Genomic DNA, 24,591 nt, shown 5'->3' with positions numbered 1-24,591 from the left:
GTGTCAAGAGTTGGACTTGATGATCCTTAAGGGTCCCTTCCAACTCAGGATATTCTATGATTCTATGATTCTATGATTTATTTATTAAGTTATTTATTAGTATATAGATACAGATGTAAGCATAGCCTGGAAAGATGAAAATTCAGAGTCCTAAGCTGGGGATGACAATATGGAAAATATGATAACTACACAGTCACAATACTGGAAGAGCTGACTGGATCAGTATCTTTCCATGTCTTCATCCTCATAATGTCTCTGTAAGGTAGAGAAATGGTGTTTATCCTATTTAGAGTTGCAAAAGCACAGCTCAAATTCCAAGGAGACTAGAGCAGGAAATAAAAAGGGTATGAAAAGCATTTTTCAAATAAATGCCCTGACTTTTTCTAATAGGGTTAGTCACATCTCCAGATTCACTAGAATAGCCATAGTGCTCCAGTACTTGTACCAGTTTCATTTCATCCAAAGCATAAAACCAGAATAAAGGCCAAGAATTTGCATAATGATGGTATCTTCCATTTTGATTTAAAAAATTAGAAAGCTGTTATATATATATATATATTTTGATCAAAATATGAACATCTCATCAATGTATAGTAAGCCTTAAAAGTATGCATTGCAGCTATACATAACAGATAGCCTAACTTCCATTCTTACAAGTCTAATATTTCTGAGTTGCTTTTTTTTTTTCTTTTTAGAGACATTACTTAAGCCTTGCACTGTGCCAAGTAAGAGTTACATGTACTTTTCATTTCACGTCCTAGCTATTTTACATATTTATGCTTCACTTTCTTTCTAAATTCATGAGCTTGTCTTGCATTCCCTCCCTCCCTCCCTCCCTTCCTCCCTTCCTCCTTCCCTCCCTCCCTCCCTCCTTTCCTTTCTTCCTCCCTTCCTCCCTTCCTCCCTTCCTCCCTTCCTCCCTTCCTCCCTTCCTCCCTTCCTCCCTTCCTCCCTTCCTCCCTTCCTCCCTTCCTCCCTTCCTCCCTTCCTCCCTTCCTCCCTTCCTCCCTTCCTCCCTTCCTCCCTTCCTCCCTTCCTTCCTTCCTTCCTTCCTTCCTTCCTTCCTTCCTTCCTTCCTTCCTTCCTTCCTTCCTTCCTTCCTTCCTCCCTTCCTTCCTTCCTTCCTTCCTTCTCCCTTTTTATTTGGTATTAATTTGCCTTTATCTCAACTACAAGTTTTTTTTTTTTTTAACTGATTATCTCCCCCATCCCACTGTTGTAGTGGGAGAGTGGGTGAACAACTGTGTGATCCTTAGCTGCTTGCAGGGTTACACCACAACTTCCAGAGGTCTGTGATAAACTCGCCCACTATACTGGAAGGCTGTGGGGAGACTAAGTATGGGAGAAAACACAGAATCTGTAACTGCGATTTATACTGATATGAGTACACTATAATCTAGATGTAGATTTAAAAATAGGTGACTTGAGTCCTATTTTTTTCAGTAATGGTTCTCTTTGTGAATGAAACCAGATTCTTTAGGACAGCTACAGACAATGTATTCAGGCAATGTATGTATACTTTCTATATTTGTTTTGATGATATTACTTGACAAAGCACACAATTTGTAAATCTGTAGCTTACAAATTGATTCCTAGCCCATCCCATGCTGATTTTTTCATTGGGAAAAATCTCTCAGGAGCTTTCCTCGGGTTTTAGTAATGTAGGCCTCAAACTCAGGTCAGTAAAACTTGAGTGAAGTGGAGGGAGTTGTGTCAAGAAGGAATCTGCTTTGTTATTTTGCTATTGAGATTCATAGAGATTTTTACCCCTGAAGTGGAAGGGCAAAGTACAGGGCAACATGGTCAAATAAAATTAGTTTAGAGGTTATACACAGGCAGGGAAGAACACCCTTTTCTATTTGATTGCTATTTTCAAACAGTCAAATATCCCTGCAACATAAATACCTCTCTCTGGAAAAGTGAGAGGAAATGGATGAAACAGGAGCGTGACCCAGTCTTAACAATAGTGAATACAATAAAACCTACTCAAAATGATTTATTTGATACTAATAAATACCTTCAGATATTCCCCACAACAAGGGCTATTTCACTGCAGTTTTTGTGCAAGCAGAAATGTAATCCAGAGCTGCATGCTGAAAGCTATTGCAAATGTACACAGATGTTAACACTAGGGTAAAGTAAACACTGCAAAACTAAAAACGTAAATAGATAGCCCCCATTGTGAAAAGAAAGTCCTAAAATTGCTAGTAAATGTTAAAAATAATGGAAAATACAGAGACCAGAACTTTAAACAACCAGACAGCTACAGACCCTTCAATGAAAGTTTCAGATTCTTACCTCTGAAAAGGTAAAAGATTGTTCTGAAACTGCAAAACTTGGTGAGATTTCTCCATATGCAATACCAAGAATGTTGGAGAAGCTGTTTGCCTATCTGAGCCTGATAGTAATTAGAAGCTGAAGATCAGTGTGAAAAAATGAAATTTAAAATAAACATGCCCTGAACTTTAAAAAAGGGTAAGATTCTCTTTGTAGACAAATCACGTTCACAGATATGAGAAGAGTTTGCAGCCTCTAACAGAACTTGGACTGTAGAAAAGAGAAAGCTATATGGAAGGCAGAATAAAATAGTGAAGACAGGGATAACATTTAATTGGAGATTATTTCCTTATATTGCTTTCTGCACACATTGGTTGTGTGATATAACAAAGAAAAGTGAAATGAACAGGATTAAAAGAAACCTTGTAAGAGAAAAAGCAAGGCTAGAGGGATAGGGAAAACAAGAAACTGCCTTGGAGAAGGATTACATACAATATGGATTAGTAGACATATGGGAAGACTAGTACACAAATGCAGAAGAAATAGAAAAACATATCCATAAGCATTTCTTCTCTTAGATCAACTGACTCGCCAGTTTTCCACGTCTTGTGTTGAAAGACATTGCCAGCCTTTTAGGTCACAGATTGCTTATTACAGGGTGTTATGAAGTGTGGCACAATGGAGACCTTTGCCTACAGCATTGGGGTGTAACACTAATAAGAGGACTATTTTTTTCTTTCTTTCTTAATGAATAAAAAAGAGTTTCCAAGTTCTGAAAACAATTTAACAATTATTATGATGGCCAAAAGACTGTTCCAGTGCTCTGTGTATAGATAATGTAAGCCTGTAATGTAAAGAAACCTCTTTAATCTAAAAAAAAATAAAAAAAACATAAGACACTTGACTTACCTATGAGAGCAGAGCTCCCTGGACTGATGGCCATTTTTGTTCCTGAAGGAGAAGTCAGCACTGAAGGAAGTCTGGTCCCAGTGCTGAAAAGCACTGCTGTGAAGTCTTCTAGGTGAGGAACGGGTCGCGGAGGCTCTAGTAACAGATTGGGAAACTGAAGTGATTAGCAATACTATAGCAGAAAATACCTCAGGGACTTAAAAAAAACACACCACTACCTGCTACTGTGTTACTGGCCATGCTGCAACATTATAATTTCAAAGGGGCACTCTAAGCAGCTTCAGGAAATTACTAAAGGTGTGCTTTATTTGATATTAGGTAAGACACTAGAGGAAGTATTAAAATAACATCTAGATAAGTATGACTACAAAATAAAAGAAATTATGTCTGAAGGCTACCATGGCATTATAGGTTGACCATTTTTTATGTACTGAAAGTATGTGGTATCAAGAGATAAAGGGCAAATTTATACAGCATAGCAGCCTAATCAAATGTCCATGGCAGTCACTCGAAAACTTTTCATGTCTGCTACAGACTGAATCATGCCATGATTAAATATGGTTATAACCCTGTCAAATCTTGTGGTATACTTAGGCAGAGCTACAAAGGACTAAGAGCTCAAAGAGCTCAAGAGGATCAGTCTACACTGAGAACTGCATGATTTAGTCCTTTATAACAGTAAAACTATTTAAAAAAAAGATTGCATTGCCTATCATTCCCAATTCTTTTTGTTGTGGAAATTATAGAATATTTGATTTAAGTGAATGGTGGCCTCATCACTTTTCGATAAGATCACAGCACAAACCGAGCAATATTTCTGCTGCTCAGCATATTCAACACCAGAAGTACATGGATGCTTGTACTATTTATTTCCACCAAGAAACTAAAAATGTGATTTGCCTAAAAGAAAAAGCTTACATAACCCACAGTAACTTTGAATCTTTAAAAAATAAGCCATTTTTAGAGGTCAGAAAAGCATCTAAAAATCTTGTGGGAGTTCTGATGTACAGCCTGAAACCCAGCTGATATTTATTGCAGATTTTTTTTCAACTCAGTTTCTAGAGCCAGTCGGGATTCATAGGGGAATCATGTGAATGCTGTTAGAATGCTGTGAAACTGTAAGAAATCTCACTTTAAAACTTCCTCTGGAAGCTCTATCATCCATAAGACCTATGCTCACTCCAGTAATGAAAAATGAGAGCTGTAGTGGCTGCTTTAGTGATTTTGTACCAATAGCATGGACTAGGTTTCAAAATTTGACACTTCACTATCAAATGTACTAAAGCATTTACATAGTCTGGTTGGATCATTCATCTTCCAGGCAGGGAGAAATAATAGAGGTGAGTTGCTCAGAAAGGAAAACCCTTTCCCACAGGTAACACTTCCACCCATATTTCACAACTGACATTGTCTTTTTAAATCACCCAGACAGGCTTTCTGCCTGTTATTTGGAAACCCAAGAAAAAGTAAACTTCACCGAACTTGGGAAGTGTTTTTTTGAAAGTGCACTGTGTTTATGCACCTGCTTGATATGAAATGGGTCAGTACCACACAGCCATGTACCAGAAAGACTGCCAAGCAGAAGCAGAGCACTTCACAGGGAAAAAAATGGCATCAATCTCATCTCAAGAGAGCCACTTTAAGAAATTGTTAATAAATGTTTTTCTTAGCCAGTAGGTCTGAAAGAGTGAAATTGGATATGTCAAGACTGGGAGGGGCTGTCCCTGGGTTCAAACATTTTGTCTGTATGTCATTCACTCTCTCCATGTTCTCTGACTAATTCTGAAGGCTAATTGTGCCTTCAGCCATATTCCTGTGGCTTCAAATGAAAAATACCCTGAACTTACCAAGAACAAACAGCTGGGAGCTTTCAGTTACCTCCCCACGAAGATTGGCTGCCTTGCAGGAGTATAAACCCTGATCTGCCAGAGAAACATTCGCAATTAGCAGCAACCCATCATGCAGGTGGTGAGCAGAGGATAGCTTCACCTTATTTTTAAACCAAGTAACTTCTGCTTCAGGAACACCTGGAAAAACATTGACAACATATAACACACGTAAGATATAGTAGTTGCTGAACAGTGTCACAGTAGCTGCAGACAAAATGTTTAAGACAGAAAAATTAAAACAAGCTTTTAACATGACTTTCAAGTAACATTTTTTTTTTTTTTTTTTCAGTTCAGAACTGTTAAGTCAACTCCTTCAGACTGTCTACCTTGTATTTCTTAGATACCTCTGAGGCAAAGCAGAATTAAAATGCAACTGAAGTCTTCCTTTTTATACCCTAAAGTTGTACAAGAGAACAGTGAAATCATCACTCTTAAGAGCAAGTCTATATGGGATCAGAATGATGGTTAATCTAGTTTAGTATGCTGTCTCCAGCAGCAGTCATAAGCTGGTGCCTCAGGAAGAGTAAGAAAAAGACAAACATATACAATGCTTCCTGCTAACACTCTCCCAGCATCCTCCCATGTTCAGCTTAGGAACTTCCTAAGCCAGAAGTAGTTTCTGTGCATTTAGGAAGCCTCCATGGATTTCCTTTCTAAGAATTCATCCAATCTTATTTTCTGAATGTAGGCAAATAATTGGCATTTACATCTTCAGAAAAGCAGTTTCACTGATCTAGCCAGGAGTGTTCATACAACACGTTGTTACAGATTCATAACCCACTACAGGAGAAATTGCTTCCTTTCATGTGCTTTGATCTAAGGTCCCTCTCTGTTTGGTGCCCTCTTGTAGAAAGAGGCTCTCATCTGTAGCTATCAAGACTGCTGCTCTTGCAGTAAAGAGCATTTCCTTGATATACTGATATTTAGTTCAATTTAAATGCGTGTTGTATCAGGCAATTCAGTGTCACTGACTACTAAACCATTGGTTTATGTGAACAGTACTGGAAGCTTTAATAGATGGGATAGATCTATGGAGTTGTGCCTGGGAGAAACAGTTACTATGTGCTACTGTAAAGAGCAGTACATACCTAATCCTGGTAACTGACGGAGTGTACAATATCCCAGTTGCTGTATCCTCTGTAAGTGGGTACCAGTTAACCACTTTTGCATGAATGTCCAGTTTCCTTGTGTTTAAAGGAATGTTTTTGGGCAACTATTCTTAAGCATGTGTTTCTCACCTAAATCTTTCCCTGACTTATTTCACAGCAACATGTTCCTCTGCCCACTGCCACTACTTCATGAGTTGTATATCCACATTATAAAAGAAAAGCCACTCTATTTGTCTGTTTTGTGATCCTGTCACTAGAAATACCTCTGGCTGTGCTCACTAAGAATGACCACCCATTTGTCTGTATTTATAGTGACTGGTTGATTGTAGTTTCCTCACTAAGCATGTGCAGATGGAAGTGGGAAAGGGTTTTCCCTATTCTTCCACATCAAAGTATTTTGTCCTTTTTTTCCACCTCTTCCAGAATTACCTGTTGACTTTGCCAAGACATCTGGAATGAGTACATCTGAGCTTGGCAGCCAGGAAGGTCTGTAAGGGCAGAGAGTCTTATCCACATTCATAAATTAGAAGAAAATAGTCTGTAAAAGACTGTAAGATTTTTCTCATGTTTGGTAGTTAGTAATACATACTAATCTGAAACCTTCATGGCATACTGAGAGTACCAATTGTTTTTGTCTGTGATGCTGTTTTCCAAATGCTTACCTTTGCTTATGTTTCTATACCTCAACTTTTTTTTTTTCTTTTTTCTTAAAGCATGGGTTATTGGCCTGTTTTTGAACTCCCAGCTGGGACATGACCTGTACACAGCTCTCCATCTGGCTGCTACTCTTTGACCTGTGTGGCATGGGTGGGCCGACCACCACTTAAAAGCTCACTTTGATTTTTTCCAGATTATCCAGGCAGAGTCCTCAAGGGAGTTCCAACAACCACAGGATAGCAAACAACCCCAACCCTTAAGTTTTTCAAGCCTGTGTGTTTATTGTGGTTCCTTTGCAAGGAAAGGAAGTATGAGAGGTGAGTTCTGGAGAGATGAGAGAAAATGGAGACTTTTCAGTTCTGTAGTACCTGAGATCGTACACACACATACCAGAACTTTTCCTCTCAGTGTCACACTAGTCAAGGGATGATCAGTTCTTTCTTGCAGTTTAAATTAGTTACAGTGCACAGATTTTCATATTATGGCTATTGTCCTACTTAGGCATTGAAGCAATAGGTACCTCAGAAATAAACAATAATAGGCTTATAAAATTATAAAACTGAGATTTCTTCCATTCCCAGTAAGGTTCTTCTTTCTTTCCTTTGAATAGGAAGACATGGGTAGAGCTTTCAAGTTCTTCTTGACAATAGGTCAGTGGAAACAGTGTGAGAATAGGGGGGATGAGGAATGCTGAGAGAAGTAAAGAATTAGGTGAAGGGGTAATGAAAACTGAGGATCTCGTATAATCTCAGTTCCCAGGAACAGGGACTTAAAATTAATAAATACAGACAGGCAGACAGAAAAATAATTTGCTCATTGCAGAGAGCTGCTCTTAGAAGCTTACTCCAGGAAGGTAGGTTCTTCTTGTATTCACTTCACTAGAAGAACCAACAAGGAGTTGTTGTTGGTTTATTACAGCAAGGTAAGGTTCACTGTATTTGTGTTCAGTCTATGAAAGCATTATACCTGCAAGATGTCCAGCATCCCTACAAAACCATTTCTCTGGCTGCTAGTTTAAAAAGGGACTTCTTCCTCTGCCTTTTATGTGAAGTTTCTACTCTAAAATGAGATGTTTTGAAACCAAACCTTACAGCTTTTCCTACAGCTTGTCTTAGGGAAGATAATAAGTGTTGTATGTGTCAGGGAGCAACAGACTCATTTTCTATTATGCTTTGACCTTTACTGACACATATAGACCTAAAGTATTTCAAGACAAAAATAGGAGGCAGACAGCACAGGCATGAGCAAATGCATTATTGCACAGCATTGCCACAAGGGGTAGCAAGAGCATTTCAATCAGTTTTGTTGGATAATGGTGAATGAGAGAGGACAGAAGGCTGAATGTGTTCGCTTTGCAGAAACAATCACAGAGACTGAAAGTCTGAGAACTGCCAGCTGGAAACAAACCTCACTTTGCTGGGCAGACAAAACTTTAGGCAGTGAATAGTTACTCAATATTTATTTTTCTTCAGCTTTCCCCTCCATCACTGTGCAGGCATCTATCACAACAAAGGTTACCTTTGCTTGTATGTAACAAGCAGAACTGTGCGCACCAATCAAGATGATTTTGCTAAAACAGGAGTTTTTCGGGAAAGGAAGCATAACAATGCAAGAATCTAGCAGTGATTACTTGTTTTCTGTGCCACAATATTCTGACATATATCAGAATCTGGCACAGTTGAGGAACAAATGAGTCACAAAGCAAGGCAAGAACTAGAAAACTGCAACCTCCAGCATACAGATGAAACACAGAAGAAAGAAATGCTTAGGACAGCTGAAAAATCTGATATCAGAAGGAGAAGGATACACAAGGAAAGAGACATAGGGAAGGATGGTTATGTATTTTAAGTCACTCTTTCAAATCTATTCTGATTCAACAGTGGTTAATGGTACATGACACTTTGCAGACAGGGGCCTCTGTTAGAAGTTTTATGCCTTAAAGGATACCATGGAGAAATGCTCTATGAATCAGATTTTTAATATAGATTCCTCCTTTCACATCTAATTGCATTGCCAATAACAACCTGGGCCTTGCTGATCAAATCTTCTAATCCTAATGTATCCTAATGAATATCTCCATACTTTAAGTGTTGAAGTCAACAAAAACCTTCCTAGTGTTACTGATGTGATCCAAATTGCTCCCACATCCCATTTGGAAGTGAAAGTGCCTAGAGCATTTGAATTGCCCACACGAAAAAGTCTGTTTGCTTTCTTAAAATTGGAGAAGATTCTCTAGCTGGAAGCCATAGGCTCTGCAGAGTTGCCAAGTGATTCTGGAAGGGAGTTTCTTTAGGCTCAGTTTTGGAGAAGTCTGGGCTTGACCACAATTTCCTATGTTTTAAAAATATCCTTTCACCTCCATAGACAGAATAGCAAAGTCATGTCAAGTTAAATGAGACTGATTTTTCAAGCTTGAAGAAAAGCACAGCACCTTTTTCCTCAAGAATTAAGTCTGAGATAATTCATATCAGAGGCCAATTAAACTGTAATATACTCAGATGATTCTGCCTTCCCTTGACTTACAAGTAACATCTTTACATTTCAGTCCTGAACACAGACTTTAACAATACTTATGCTTTTCATAAGTTAAATAGCAATATAAAATTATTTCCTAAGGTCTGGAAATTTCATTCTCTCTTCTTTTTAAGGAACCTTCTTCAGGCTTATCAACACCTGTTGGCAGCAAGTGTATATTTCCGTCCCTTGCCCACAAGAGCAGCGTTAGAAAATGTAACTGACCCTTACATTTAGTATTTATCATATAAGTACTTATTCTGCTGTCCTGCTGACTCTGTAGCTCTACAGAGATTGTCAAGTTGAACTACCTGACCACTTCAGGGCTAACCAAAAGTTAAATCGTGTTATTGAGGGCATTACCCAAATGCCTCTTGGCCACTGACAGGTACAGGGCATCAACTATCTCTCTAGGAAGTCTGGTCCACTAGAGACATACCATCACAGTTAAACATTTTTCCTAATGATCAGTCTGAATCTCCCATGGCGCACCTATGTGCTGCTCTCTTGCATTGTGTCATGGTCTCTGTCCCTGGTTATCAGAGAGAAAAGACTGACAAAAAGTTCTTTGTATATAAACTATCATCATGAATCATACTGATGACTATTGATATACTGATGACTAGGAATTATGTTAATTGTTAAAAAACTAGATACACAACAGGAAGACAGGAAACACAGGTTCTATTCTTAGCTTTGACATGAACACCCTGACTTTGAGGAAGCCAGCTAACCTCTTCCACTTTGTATGTGTGGGAATATATATGGGCTTAATGACCATAATGTTTTTATCTACTTCTTCCTTGAAAAGCATTGAGTATCAGTCTGGTTGCAATAAAAGTGTGAGGAGTGGACAACAGGATTGTTGCACTTATTCCTTCGTGAACCTCTAGATATTGTACTTTTCTTTCATTAATCGCACTGAGAATAATTAATACGTTGATATCCCAGCCTAGTGTTTGCACAGCTATCATGCACGCTTTGCTAGAGAGATGACCAAGTAGTGCAAACTTGATAGGGGTGTGGTTGGCAGCACTTGAACAAGGAAAACTCACAACCATTGTGTTTAAAGTGAGCAGGAAGTTTAAGGAAAGAGGGACATTTCTATGTTTGTAGTGCAGATGCTTATTTGCAATCATCTGAAGTAGCTGCTAGAGATAAGAAGCTAAAGCAAGAGACTTCCTACAAGCCTCCACAGATATTTGTGTAACACTTAAAACGGCTCACTTTGGGTTTTGCAAGCCACTCCCTTCCCCTCCTTTCCCCCCTCTACTATGCATGAAAGTTTAATGAAAGTTTAGGTTGGATATTAGGAAAAACTTCTTTACCGAAAGGGTTGTTAGGCATTGGAATGGGCTGCCCAGGGAAGTGGTTAAGTCACCATCCCTGGAGGTCTTGTAGAGCTTAGTGATGTGGTTTAGTGGAGGACTGGTTAGTGTTAGGTCAGAGGTTGGACTAGGTGATCTTGGAGGTCTCTTCCAACCTAGGCAATTCTGTGATTCTGTGAATAAAAGATCTGTCCTTGTTTCTTTAGAGATTTCCCATCTCTCGCTCTCTCTTTCTCCACCTTTTCATCCCAATACCATTACCACTAACAGGTCAAGACAGCTACAGACAGGTAAGGTCAGTCTTTTTTGGTCACCATTGAAAAGAGGCAAACTGTCATTCTAATAGTGAGGGGCATTCAGTCTCTGGTTGGAAAAAGTTTCAGGGAAAAGCCTGTTTCAGTGGGATTACTCTGAATTCTTGCACTCTAAATTGAAGGAAAAACAAAACAAAACAAATCAGGAAAGGACTATATTATTATGTCCTTCACTTGAAAAAAAAAAAAAAAGAAGGAATTTGGCAAGAAAAGAAGTAGCTAACTGAAATGTACTTGGAGAGTCCCATCGCTGAGGAAATGAGTCAGATCATGCTTCTATATTCTCACCTTACACCCCCAACAATTGAGTTGTATCCTCAATACACTGTGTATCTCCAACATAGATACTTGTCATTCCATCTCAGACCAATTTTCTTAAGTCCCTATACTTGGTGGGATTGATAAAAGGAGGAAAATTTCTATGCTAAAAATTAATGAAAGCAAAGAATTTCATCTGAGGATTAGGAAGAACTTGTGGTTTCACGCAGCTGCTGTACCTGGAGACACTGATTTAGCAAACAACTCCACAGAAATTCATAGCCGAAAGTGTGGTATGGAAGACCAAGTCATTTCTCACCTGCAACCTGGCAGTTAATGGTAACATTTGCTCTCTGGATTGTTTTCACCGTGCTTCCAATATCAACAGTGACAGCAGACAACTCAGTGTTGACAACAGTAGCTCTTGATGCCTTTATTAGTGGCTTTCCTGTATAAAAGAAGCACAAGAGTTTATCAGACCTTGCACACTTGACTCACACAGGACAGCTGGACTTGTATACTCCATATGAAGGTAGCTATATAGGGCAGGTGGATAAGGGAAAACACAGAAGTATGTGACCATCTGCTCTTTATAATATTATAATGGCACTGCATTCTATGGGAAAAGCTGTCGAGAGAAAAAATGAAAAAAAAGGGTACTTAGTGCAGAGGCAGAACAGCATTAAAGACATGTGGACACATATGAGAACCAGCTGAATCAATAAACAGCAGTACAATTGGAACTGCAGCGTGATGTTTGCCTAATACTGTACCCAAAACACCACCCTTTGCCAAAGGCCAAACACAGCACAAAGAAGCCTGGGTGATGGCTACACACACATTAGCAGTGCCGGATTTTTGGAGCAACATCCAAATTATTTCTATACATCAATCATATTTACTTTAACCTATGGTGGAACCAATGGCACTGGGAAGACTTGACCAAAAAAAAAAAAAAAAAAAAGTTTTATCATAATGGTTGGTATAAGAAGACAAGCAAGATCTTCTCCATCAAATTACCAGTTTGCTCTATCTAAAGCCTGTAGTAACAATTTTATGCATTGTATATCTCTAAGAAAGATACCTGCTTCACCTGCAAAAAACATTTCAGATTGTTTTCATTGTGCTTCTGACACTGGTAACTGTGAACAAGTGGGTCAAGGTGTTGCCTTGCTGTTGTGCCTGTCTGTGTGGAGTTAGCTATGGTGACGCCATCAATGACTCTAGAAGACTTATACAGCTTATACTGTAGGTGCACTGTAAAGGCATGCCACAATATGACACAAAACTCAAGAGATACCCAGGCTTATCTCTAAGAGAGGGGAATGAAGTAGCAGAGGTGGCATACTTGTGTTAAGGCAACCCTCTCTCCCATCCAAAATGCTTTGCAGGAAGGATGTTGGCAGAAGGGGAACAGCATGACAACATTGCTTTAAATTGTGCGGGGCTGTGCTATTTTTGTCTCAGTGCTGTATTTTCAAATTCATCTTTATCCAAAAATCTAGAAACACATTTTCCCCCTTTTAAATAGATGATCAGATACAAAATGGGATCAAAAGTTTTCATTTGACTCTAGAAGTTGGAGGTTTAATGCTAATGTCTCCCCCAGGTTTCATTTATCCATTAATTTGGAGGTAAGCAAGGAAGAAAAGCTGGAGGTGAGGAAAAGAATTTGGTTTCAATATCAGACAGAGTCCTGAAAGTTTAATTCAGCCTAAAGTATATATATATATTTTTTCCATAAAGCCATAGTTCCAGGACTTTTAAAAGATGCTTTTCACTTGGAATTCCTGTCATATCAGTATATATATATATATGTACATATTTTACTTTCTGTGCCTTTAATGATTAAGAATAGTAAAGTAAAATATTACATTTTATTGCTGAAATATTTCCAAAAGTTTTGATGTCTAAACCATAAAGGAAGAAAAATTCTCCAGTTATTCTCCAGTTATCCATCAGCCTTTTTTCTTTTTTTTTCCTGATTGCGTTCCACAATCTCATCAAAAGATTAAAAGTCTGTTAGCTGCTTAACCAATAAAAGAGTATCAAACTATTGAGAAAAATGGAAATACAGTCCACCGCTATTCTTCCATGCATGTGCTAAACTAATCAGTACATTCTTCAACAAACTAAGGTTTCAGCCCCAGTCCTGATTCATCTAAAGGTGGTCTCAGCTTTCTAATTTTTCTTTGAAAAAGTATTCCCATTATGCCAAAACATTTGTGTTTTGTTCCAAAAACTATTCAGTATCTCATTTTGATGTTTATGGCCTAATTTTATAAGATGTTCAGCTCTTTACCTTGGATGGGAGATGAAAATGTATAGCAGCTCTTAAGCAGAGTTCAGCTCAAGTCTGGGATGCATGAATATTAATTCATCTAAGAAAGTTAAACTACAGCTTTGACAATTATAATACATGTAGAAAAGCTATTTGTCTTCCTCTGCCACAGCAGCAGGAGACAGTGAGAAGGCTGTGTATCATCAGGGAGGCTGAGGAGGAGTTAGCTGGATCTAGCACAGTCTGCAGTGGACCTGCAGCCCACTGCCAAAGAGCCTGAAACTCTCTCACCTGCACTCGCTGAAGGGAGGGGGCCCAATAAAGAAGGAGAGCAGAAGCTGGCAACAACAAGGACCAGCAGGAGCAAAAATCTTCCCCCAAGGCCTGAGGTGCCCTTACAGAACTGCTTCACCCCTCTGCAGACTGAAAAGGGAATTTTCATTGCTGGATGAGTGGAGCTGAGTAAGACAGCCCAGTCTGCTCCCTGCATAACAACCAATGCAACTAGGAAAAGAAGATGAGTGATAGTTGTAGGAGTCTTTCTCCTGAGACGTACAGAGGCGCTGATCCGACTGCCTGCTGGATCTGCTCTTGAGAGAAGTCTGTTGTTTACCAGGGGCTTGCATTATGGGTGTTACCAACAGACTACCAAGTACAGACAAATGACTATTATCCTGTCAAACTGAGGTGCAAGAAGTAAATGCACAGGCAGCTGAAGCAATGACATATGGCCTGGGAAGAGTACAGAGATACTGTCTGGATGTGCAGGGATGGGATCAGAAAAACCAAGGCAGAGATGGAACTAAGCATTTCGAGGGATACAAAAAATAACAAGAGGGGATTCTATGGGTTCTTGGACCAGAAAAGAAGGCCAAGGAGAGTGTGTGCCTCCTGACAGATGAGCAGAGGGCTCTCTCTGAGGTGCTCAGCAACACGCTTCATTGGGTTAGAAACTGGCTGGTGTCCTGGTTTCAGTTAGAACAGAATTAATTTTCTTCCTAGTAGCTGGTGGAATGCTGTGTTTTGGCTTAGGATGAGAAGAGTGCTGATAACACCCCGATGTTTTAATTGTTGCAGAGCAGTGCTTATACCAAGCCAAGGACACCTCAGACTTTTGCTCTGTCCTGCCAACAGGCAGGCTGGGGGTGCAGTAAGAGCTGGGAGGGGACAGACCCAGGACAGGTGACCCAAACTAGCCAAAGGGGTATTCCATACCATCTGACGTCATGCTAAACAATATATAGGGGTGGCTAGCCGGGGGGAGGGGGCCGGACTGCTCGGGGTTAGGCTGGGCATCGGTCAGCGGGTGGTGAGCAATTGCATTGTGCATCACTTGTTTGTACATATTATTATTATTTTCCTATTATCACCATTGTAACATTATTGTTATTATTGCTATTATTATTTTGTTATTATTATTTTCCTGTCTTATTAAACTGTCTTTATCTCAACTCACGGGCTTCACTTTCCATTTCTCTCCCCCGTCCCAGAGAGGGAGGGGGGAGGGTGAGCAAACGGCTGCGTGGTATTTAGCTGCCAGCTGGGTTAAACCACGACAGCTGGATAGCCGGGCCCAAAGAGTCGTGGTGAATGGAGTCAAATCCAGTTGGAGGCCAGTCACTAGTGGCGTCCCCCAGGGCTCGGTGCTGGGGCCAGTCCTCTTTAATATCTTAATTGATGATCTGGATGAGGGCATTGAGTGCACCCTCAGTAAGTTCGCAGATGATACCAAGTTAGGTGCGTGTGTCGATCTGCTCGAGGGTAGGAAGGCTCTGCAGGAGGATCTGGATAGGCTGCACCGATGGGCTGAGGTCAACTGCATGAAGTTCAACAAGGCCAAGTGCCAGGTCCTGCACCTGGGGCGCAATAACCCCAAGCAGAGCTACAGGCTAGTAGAGGAATGGTTGAAGAGCTGCCACGCAGAGAAGGACCTGGGAGTGATGGTGGATAGTCGGCTGAATATGAGCCAGCAGTGTGCTCAGGTGGCCAAGAAGGCCAACGGCATCCTGGCTTGTATCAGAAACAGTGTGACCAGCAGGGCTAGGGAAGTGATCGTCCCCCTGTACTCAGCTCTGGTGAGGCCATACCTCGAGTACTGTGTTCAGTTTTGGAGCCCTCGCTACAAGAAGGACATCGAGATGCTTGAGCGGGTGCAGAGAAGGGCGACGAAGCTGGTGAGGGGTCTGGAGAACAAGTCCTACGAGGAGTGGCTGAGGGAGCTGGGCTTGTTCAGCCTGGAGAAAAGGAGGCTCAGGGGAGACCTTATCGCTCTCTATAGGTACCTCAAGGGAGGCTGTAGCAAGGTGGGGGTTGGTCTGTTCTCCCACGTGCCTGGTGACAGGACGAGGGGGAATGGGCTAAAGTTGTGCCAGGGGAGGTTTAGGTTGGATGTTAGGAAGAACTTCTTTACCGAAAGGGTTGTTAGGCGTTGGAACAGGCTGCCCAGGGAAGTGGTGGAGTCAGCATCCCTGGAAGTCTTTAAAAGACGTTTAGATGTAGAGCTTAGGGATATGGTTTAGTGGACGACTGTTGGTGTTAGGTCAGAGGTTGGACTCGATGATCTTGAGGTCTCTTCCAACCTAGAAATTCTGTGATTCTTTGATTCTTTGCTTCAGTCTTCACTGGTGGTCAGGCTTCCCACATCTCTTGTTTCCCTGAACCCGTAGGTGAGGGCTGGGGGAGCAAAGTCCCTCCCACTGTAAGTGAAGAGCAGGTTTGAGACCTCCTCATGAAATTGAACAGGTACAAGTCCATGGGACCTGATGACATGCATCCCAGAGTCCTGAGGGAACTGGCTGATGGAGTTGCCAAGCCTCTCTCCATTTTATTTCAAAAGTCATGGCAGTCAGGTGAAATCTCCAGTGACTGGAAAAGGGGAAATATCACTTCATTTTTTAAAAAGGGCAGAAATGAGGACCTGGGGAACTACAGACCAGTGAGCCTCACCTCTGTGCCTGGAAAGGTCATGGAACAGATCCTCATGTAAATAATATCAAAGCACCCTGGGGCAGATCGTTTACAAAAAGCTCAACATGAGCCAGCACCGTGTGTGCCTGCAGCCCAGACAGCCAACTGTATCATGGGCTTCATCAAAAGCAGTGTTGCCAGCAGGTCAAGGGAGGTGATTCTCCCCCTCTGCTCTGCTATTCTGATATCCCACCTGGAGCCCTGCATTCAGCTCTGTCCTCCCCTGCACAAAAAGAACATGGATCTATTACAATGAGTCCAGAGGATGGTCATGAAGATGATCAGAGGGCTGGAGCATCTCTCTTATGAAGACAGGCTGAGGGAATTGGGGTTGTTCAGCTTGGAGAAGAGAAGGCTACAGGGAGACCTTATAACAGCCTGCCAGTACCTAAAGGGGGCCAACAAGAAAGTGGGAGAGGGACTCTTTGTCAGGGAATGAAGTGATAGCACAAGGGGGAAAAGCTTTAAACTAAGAGAGGAGAGTTTTAGATTAGATGTAAGGAGGAAATTCTTTCCTAAGAGGGTAGTGAGGCACTGGCACAGGCTGCCCAGAGAAGCTGTGGATGCCCCCTCCCTGGAAGTGTTCAAGACCAGGCTGGATGGGGCGTTGGGCAACCTGGTCTGGTGGGAGGTGTCCCTGGCCATGACAGGGGGGTTAGAAATAGATGATCTTTAAGGTCCCTTCCAACCCAAGCCATTCTATGATTCTGTGATTCTGTATATACATAATGTCCAGGTTATTTTTCTATAGCTTCACATGAACTTGTCTCCAAAAATTACCTTGTGCAAAGACTACTATTTTTAAAATGACTGGAGCAACATGGACAGGATAGCAGTTTTGACTGACTATTTTTTGTCTTCATCTTCAGTTTCTTATTGGTGCGACACAAGCAGTTTACTGTGGAGTTGCTCCTTGTAAAACACTACAGTGCTTTAGCAGCAGCACCATTGCCCTGCTATTCAGGCTTCAGCTAAGATATCCTGACCTACAGTAGTGCAAAAAGGATCACTACCTGGGTTGTCCACATGTGGTAAGTAGCTCTTCCTTTTCTACCCTGCAAGATTCAGATATTCTTTTTCTATGGGGCAGACAAGGTCTCCTTCTTGTTGGTGTGTTGTTCACGAGAGCTTCACTTCTGGCCATTGATGCATACTTATATTGTCTTTATGCTTTTCTGGCCCCAGATTCTCTATTTGCTAACAACAACAACAAAAATCAAGCTCATTAACAACTATTTCTCCCTCTAAACATACATGGATACAGGTGATTGTCATGGCCTGCACATTGGAACCACTCAAATGCTTTCACATTCTTCAGTGGGAACAGTGAAATGGAGAGGTCTGAACAATCAATAAGTTTTCTAGCATTCCTGATCATAGAATCATAAAGGTTGGAAGGGACCTTCAAGGTCATCTGGTCCAACCATCTCCCTACTACCAATGTCACCCACTAAACCACATCCTTAGGTGTCAGGTGTGTCTCCTTTTAGCTTTGTAATAAGTAGGATCCCGCTTCTCCAAAACCTCTCTGTCTTGTCACAGTCCTTAACTGTAACTCCCTTCTCTTCCTTTGTCTTTACCCAATTGTCTCTCATTCATGTTTGCTGTTGAGTGCCTCTCCTGTTAATCCAGATGTGGTTGTGAGCCTGCTGACTCTGCCTACCAATCTACTTTAAAGAAGCTGGATTCATGCGTCACTTCTGATTTTCCTTGAGTTACATTTGGGTGTGATTTCTTTGTAACTGAAATCTAAACTTACAAAGTATATTTAGTCTGCTGTAGAACTGAACTGTTATTAGAGAAATACAAGTATAGAAGTTAATATATTCTGAACCTCTGTTTGACAGTGATGGAGAGTGCCAGCTATGCAGGTGTCATAGTGGATCAAACACAATACAGAGCCTGGTCATACATGGGACTAGTTCTTCATCTCTGGTATTTTGTAGACTTTTTAAACTTTCAGTCAAGTAAGTTCTTGGATCAGTCTGTCAGATTTGAAAAGACCAGCAATAGTTTTAAAACAAGGCATACAAATTGGAGAGCTTGAACTGCACTGCCCATAAGTGAGAATAATGAGCATATGCAGTTTCTTGAGAGTGCGTTTCAGTTTTAGCAAGTGAGAAAAAGTACTGATCACTTGCCTAAAGACACAAATGTCATGAACCGTCTGTGAAAATTGGGCTATGCCTCAGGGCTTTCCAAAACACATTCCCTGAACTTTCACTGACTTGTACCTCTGTCAAACCACCTTCCTCAACCACCTTCCAGATCCAGCTGTTATCCTGCAGACTATTTCTATCCAGAAACACAAAAGTGGCAGGCACCATTGTGCAATCACAGACAGTGAACCATTACCTGCTAGAGTGACTGCAATGGACACAGAATCAGATCCCAGAGCATTAGATGCATTGCAAGCATAGAAACCCACATCAGCCTCCACAGGCGCTAGAATCTGCAAGGAGTCATCAGGCTGAAGAAGCATCCTGGAGTAAAGCAGAAAGAAGGAGATAGAGGTCTCTTAGTTGGTGTGAGTATGAATATATTTACTAGGATTTTTACAGATTAAGGTGATCTTTAATTTGTTTATTTATTTTTAAAGTTCATTTAAGGTTATATTTGAAAGTCTATTACGAAGTTCAAAGTCTTACATAGTGACTGTAAGTGGTTATTTAAACTATATTTTAATCTAATTCCCATTTCTGCTAATGTTGCTATGTGTATTAGAGAATGATTTCCCCGCATCTAGAACATCTATCTATGGCAAGTAAAACCTATTCCTTTGCTTTGTCAGGTCCTATGTGATGTCGTCAAATGACTAGCCTAGCTTCTGCCTCCCAGTTCTGCAAAGCAGAAGCAGCAACAGCAAAGAAAAAGACATTGCATATAAAAGTCATAAAACCTGCTGAAGCTGGGCAGAAAGAAGTGAAATGTCTCATCGGCTGAGTATCAGAGCTTGAAATAGACTCCAGATTCTTAGATTACTAGGCAGTTTGTGCAAACTTAGTTTTGTTGCTCCCCTAGTAGTCAGTGAAGACAGAAAAGAATACTCAGCTCCTCTTTGGGCTGAGTCAACAATCTCTGCCAATAGGAAGAGCTGACTGTGATCTCAGTGCACTGCCCACAGTTAGATGGGATGAATACAGTCTTAACACTCTGATGTTTCTGTTCATAAACAATTAATTTTTATGGTGGCATAACTCCATCAGTTCATGTTCATGTATCCTCATTTTCTGCATGGTGTATTTCATTGTTAGTGTTCCTCTCTTAAATTTTTTAGCTGAAACTGATGATAAAACCTAAAGACAAATTATTTTTCTCATCAGAAACTTTCAGCAGCTGTTCTACGTAAAATTCTTAGCTGGGGCTGTCATTGGCCTCCAGGGTGAAAGTAAGGGAGGGGTATGCCTGTCAAACACTTGCTAAAAAAGACTGCTTTCAGATACTGGAATTGATGAGTTCCTTTCCCTCATCCCCTTGACTGAAAACTGTTGTCTCATGGGCTTAAAAGGAGAAGAAGAATTCCTTCAAAACACTGTGGGTGGTAGCTGTATAAAACAAACCACATTAGGGCCACCCATCAAAATATATTATAGAAAAAGATTGAGCTGAATTTCTTTTTTTGACCCTTTTAAAGTAAGAATAATAATAATTAATAATTAAAGGAGAGAGCTGTCTTACGTCAAAGGAATTTTGCAAGTGCCTAGTAAAATGCATATTTACAAAACAAACATTAATCATCTTTAAATTGCATCTTTGCTTGCATAGCAAAAAAGAAAACAAAAAACCCCACAAAACCAAAGCAAACAACAACAACAAAAAAATCAAAACCGCACCCACACTCAAAAAACAAAAGAAAACAAAAATCCTCTACCCACCAACCACAAAAAGAGTGCTTAGAAGAATCTCTTCCGCACTTCTGAGTTTAAGGTTCTTTTAATTTTTACCACTTAGCAGGGCAGATTTCTAGTTAGCTGCTGCTAACAATGGTAGCACCCAGAAAATTTATTTATTTACAAAACTTCTTTCAGCATGAATCAATATCATGCATAAATTTGTTTTAGCACTGACTTACTCAGTCTCTACATGGAATTCATTAGAGCTTCAGAATTTGGCCCAGTTATACCAGCACATAATAGTTAAAACTATGTGTATACTGCTTGCATGTGTGCTAATACAGTATATGGGCTGATCAGTCAGTCCAACATCAAATATGCATGCACATTAAAAAAAATGCTTTTAGAAATGCTTCAGTCACCTTCAGGTTGAAAAAAGAGCTTTCTTAATATTATAACATGTAAAACACAAAAAATCATAATTTGTTTGCTGTTAATCTTTTTTTTTTTTTTTTTTTTTTCCTTTTTTAGGAATAGGCCAGGTAACTAATTTTAAAAATAAACAGATCCATCATCTCACCTTTTCATTTCACCTTTTAATTTCCTTCTCTAGAAAGCAAAAATCCTCTTCTCAATAATTCTATTATTTGTGTGTCACAATTTGGCATAGCTGCTTTTCTTGAAAGTAGATACTTCATTATCCACTTTTGTATAGAAAGATTTTGGCTGGATTCCCTATTTGCTCATAGATTACTATTTTTGCTAGGTTTTGAGTTGCTTGTCAGCAGTGAAAAAAAATACCATCTGTAGTAATTTCTTCTGTCACCAACATGTCTTCAGAATCTCATTTATGGACTTAAAATAATACAGCTTAATGTTTAATCAGCCTCATCTCAGTTACTTCATACTGCATTGTCTCCAAGACACAAATATATTTTACATGACCTAGATCGGTGACTAATTCAGTGACTAATTCAGATTGGTGACTAAACACCTACCACAGACTCTGTAGCATCCGCTGTTTAGATTCTGTTTCATGTCTGCTAAGAAAATACATTGCCTTTTTAGAAAAGTTGAATTATCAAGTACTGAAGGGTTTCCACTGATGAAAGTCACAGCATACTTGGAAAAAAAAGATATTTCTTGATGGTCTTATCGAATAAAGCATAAAATCCTCAAAAATTTTCATGTTTAAAATTTCTTCCTAGAGAAGTGAGTTTTTTTTGTTGTTGTTGTTAATTAATTAATTAATTAATATTTTTTTTATGAAGCATTTTTCAGCATTTATAGAACTCTCCAGACTTTGGGATGGATATTGGCAGGCTCTGAAACTGTACTCAGAATCCGTGTTGGTATCAACCCAACATTTTAACTTTAGAATAGAATAGGAAAATTGATGTTAAATATGCATTCAAGTTGAACATATAGACACAAGTCAAAGATCTTTTACTTCAACCACACAGATATTTTCAAATTCTGCAGCTTTTTGTATCATTTAATTTCATTCTACTGATAACTAAAAGCAAACATTTTTGTTAGGCCTGTGTTATATTTTGTTGTAACAGTACACAGACTGAGGCTAAACAAATTCATTTTTTTTGCAAGTAGAGCTACAGAGCAGTAGACATAAATGCTTTTCAGTGGATAACATTGCTCATGGAAATAGGCAATAGAAAGCCATTCATTTCTATGACACCTTTCTATGATGTCCATGGCACGATGACAACATCCAGACAACACCCACAGCAAAGATATGTGAAAGTGACTTTATACCAATATTTGGTAATAGACAATTCAAATAGCCATCACCCAACCTAAACCCAATAGTTTACACTTTAAAAATACAAAGCACCTACAACCAGTCTTGGCATACTTAATAGGGCATAAGTTGGACTGCAGCATGACTCTTTTGACTCCCCTCATTGAAAGCACTGCTCTACCATACTGGTAGAGGAAGGCACATCTGTATTTTATTCCCAGTAAGACAGAGGTGGGGTGGAAAACTGCTTATTCTTTTACTTTTTTTGTTGTTTTTTTTTTTTAACTTTATTTTATTTTAATTTTTAATTTTAATTAATTTATTTATTTTCATTAAAAGGATGGCAAAGTAAAAAACAAAACAAAACAAAACAAAAAAACACACACACACACACAAAAAAACAAAAAACAAACAAACAAAAAAAAAACAAACTATGGAGCTGAAAGACAGCTCAAGCATACCACACACAGATGACCGTGCAGTTTACAGCAATACACTGGGAGACTACTTAAACCATGGCTTTCATTTACACAGCTGACTGGCAACCAGCAAAAGCATTTTGAACCAAAGCCAGAACATGGCTGTCAAGAACCCAGACAAACATCTGCAAACCAACTTTTATATGCACCATAATTTCTTAGCTTCTATTAACTCCAAAGTTACAGATTCTGAGCATCTCTGAAGCTCAGAGCACTGCTTGTTTCCTTCCCTACCCATCAACCTGGAGGAAGCATGAATGATGAATACAGAAGGAATTTGATAGAGTGAAAATTGCCTCAGCCATTAAGGAAGAGGTGTCAATGACTAATGCTGCTAATCAGCAAATAAAATGCACTTTCCTGAGTTTTTCTGACAGAAAATTTAAGCTAACACAGTTGCTTGATAATTCAGAAATACAGTATATCATTTAAGGCCAAACTGAGTGGAAAAGAAAAGTTGGAAGCCATTATAAAGTAAAAGGTGTATGTATATAATATAAACTAAAATTTCAGAAATTATAAGACTGTTTTATTCTAAACTAAATGAATCTGCTGCTACACCATGACTGCTTGTGTGAGTCAAACTTGTAATTTTCTCATGAGCACAGGGGCCAGCATTAACCATACAAGGACTTCATGTAACTTCACTTCCCTTTCAAGGATGCTACAGAAATCATAGTCATTTTAAATAGAGAAAAAATTAATCACTTAAAGGCATAGTGCCAACAGGATGTAACCACTGGCAATGAAAATCTACATATGCAGCTTCTGGGGGGCCAAGAAGATATTTTCACAGGAGTATGGCCAAATAATGATATGATAGGCTCTAGTCTTGATTAAGACTGCATAAGATTTCTATAAGAGATACATTTGTGCTTTTAGTCTCCCCTCCCCCTTCAGAAGTCTCTACTTTTTATGTGAATGCCATGATACATAATAGCCATCACACATAGAAAGAGAGAAACAAACAAACAAACAAACAAACAAACAAACAAAAACAAAACAAAACAAAACAAACAAACAAAAAAAACATAAAACTTGGTACAATAGGGAAAGCAATGATTACAGAATGGTTCAGTTGCCAAAGTGACAAAGTAGTTCACCTAATTGTGTAAGTACACAGAAAGAGTAATGTATCTTCACCAAATCAAGACTTCACTGTCAGTCCACAGGCACCACAATAGAAATTAATTTTTACCTTGACTCTGTGTCTTCTCATTTCCAAAGCTCACCTGCTAACTACAGTCAGATGTCTTAACTGAGGTCACTGTCTTGTGCAGAAAGAGTTGCTAGCAAATCCTTGGACTGTTTTGTTGTAGTATGTCAGTTAACATGTCTGCTTCATCCACAACCTATTCTTATATACCACTTCCTCACAGAACAAGACCAAAGCATAAAATCTGAAGTACACACATGAGAAAAAATGAATGTTATAAACACAGTAATGTATGTGACTGGCATTGAAATAGTCTCTTTTTGTGTACTCTTGCACACATATAAATGGAGTGATCTGTATGTAAAGGCTACCCACAGGAAAAAGGTCATTATTATTGTGGTACATTGAAAGAAGTATTTTGTTACTCAAATTCTCAGGCTACATTTAGGGGCAGACAGCTCCACACAGAGAGTTTGTACAAGTGAGGATGTAACAACTCACATTAGACGACTAATGCTTAGACATCAGTATGTTGAGGTGACTGTGATAGCTCCAATTAGCCATAGAATATGGTTCCACAGTAATAATCATTAAAATGACCAGCATTCATTTTCAAATGCAAGTAGCCAGTTCATTTTATGCCCTTCAGCACAGATACAGCTTCATTAAAATACTAGGTTATCTGTAACCATCCTCAAATTCAGGAAACAGGATGTTTCCCTGTTGTAGCTTTACCATAGGATATCCTGAGTTGGAATTATCAAGGATCATCAAGTCCAACTCATGGCTCCACGCAGAACTATCTAAAAATTAAACCATGTGCCTGAGAGCATTGTTCAAACACTTCTTGAACTCTGACAG

At 39.6% G+C, this 24,591-nt stretch overlaps 1 protein-coding gene across 7 annotated transcripts in view; it reads right to left on the bottom strand.

Annotated features, from left to right (window-relative positions):
- The window catches only part of ADAMTSL1 (ADAMTS like 1), a gene marked incomplete at its 5' end in the record, with an annotated part of 470,451 nt that overhangs the window by 23,126 nt on the left and 422,734 nt on the right, over positions 1-24,591 (bottom strand). For 6 of the 7 annotated variants that reach the window (XM_084504894.1, XM_084504895.1, XM_084504897.1 and 3 more), the window contains 4 exons: positions 3,187-3,321; positions 5,034-5,213; positions 11,575-11,703; positions 18,859-18,986. In XM_084504894.1, coding sequence (XP_084361020.1) covers positions 3,187-3,321; positions 5,034-5,213; positions 11,575-11,703; positions 18,859-18,986 — 572 coding nt within the window. The remainder of the gene's footprint in view (positions 1-3,186; positions 3,322-5,033; positions 5,214-11,574; positions 11,704-18,858; positions 18,987-24,591) is intronic. The other variant, XR_014687385.1, reaches the window with a different exon arrangement.

Source organism: Aythya ferina (genome assembly GCF_964211825.1).
Source record: "Aythya ferina genome assembly, chromosome: Z".
NCBI lineage: Eukaryota > Metazoa > Chordata > Aves > Anseriformes > Anatidae > Aythya > Aythya ferina.
This window is presented reverse-complemented; position numbering and strand designations above follow the sequence as displayed.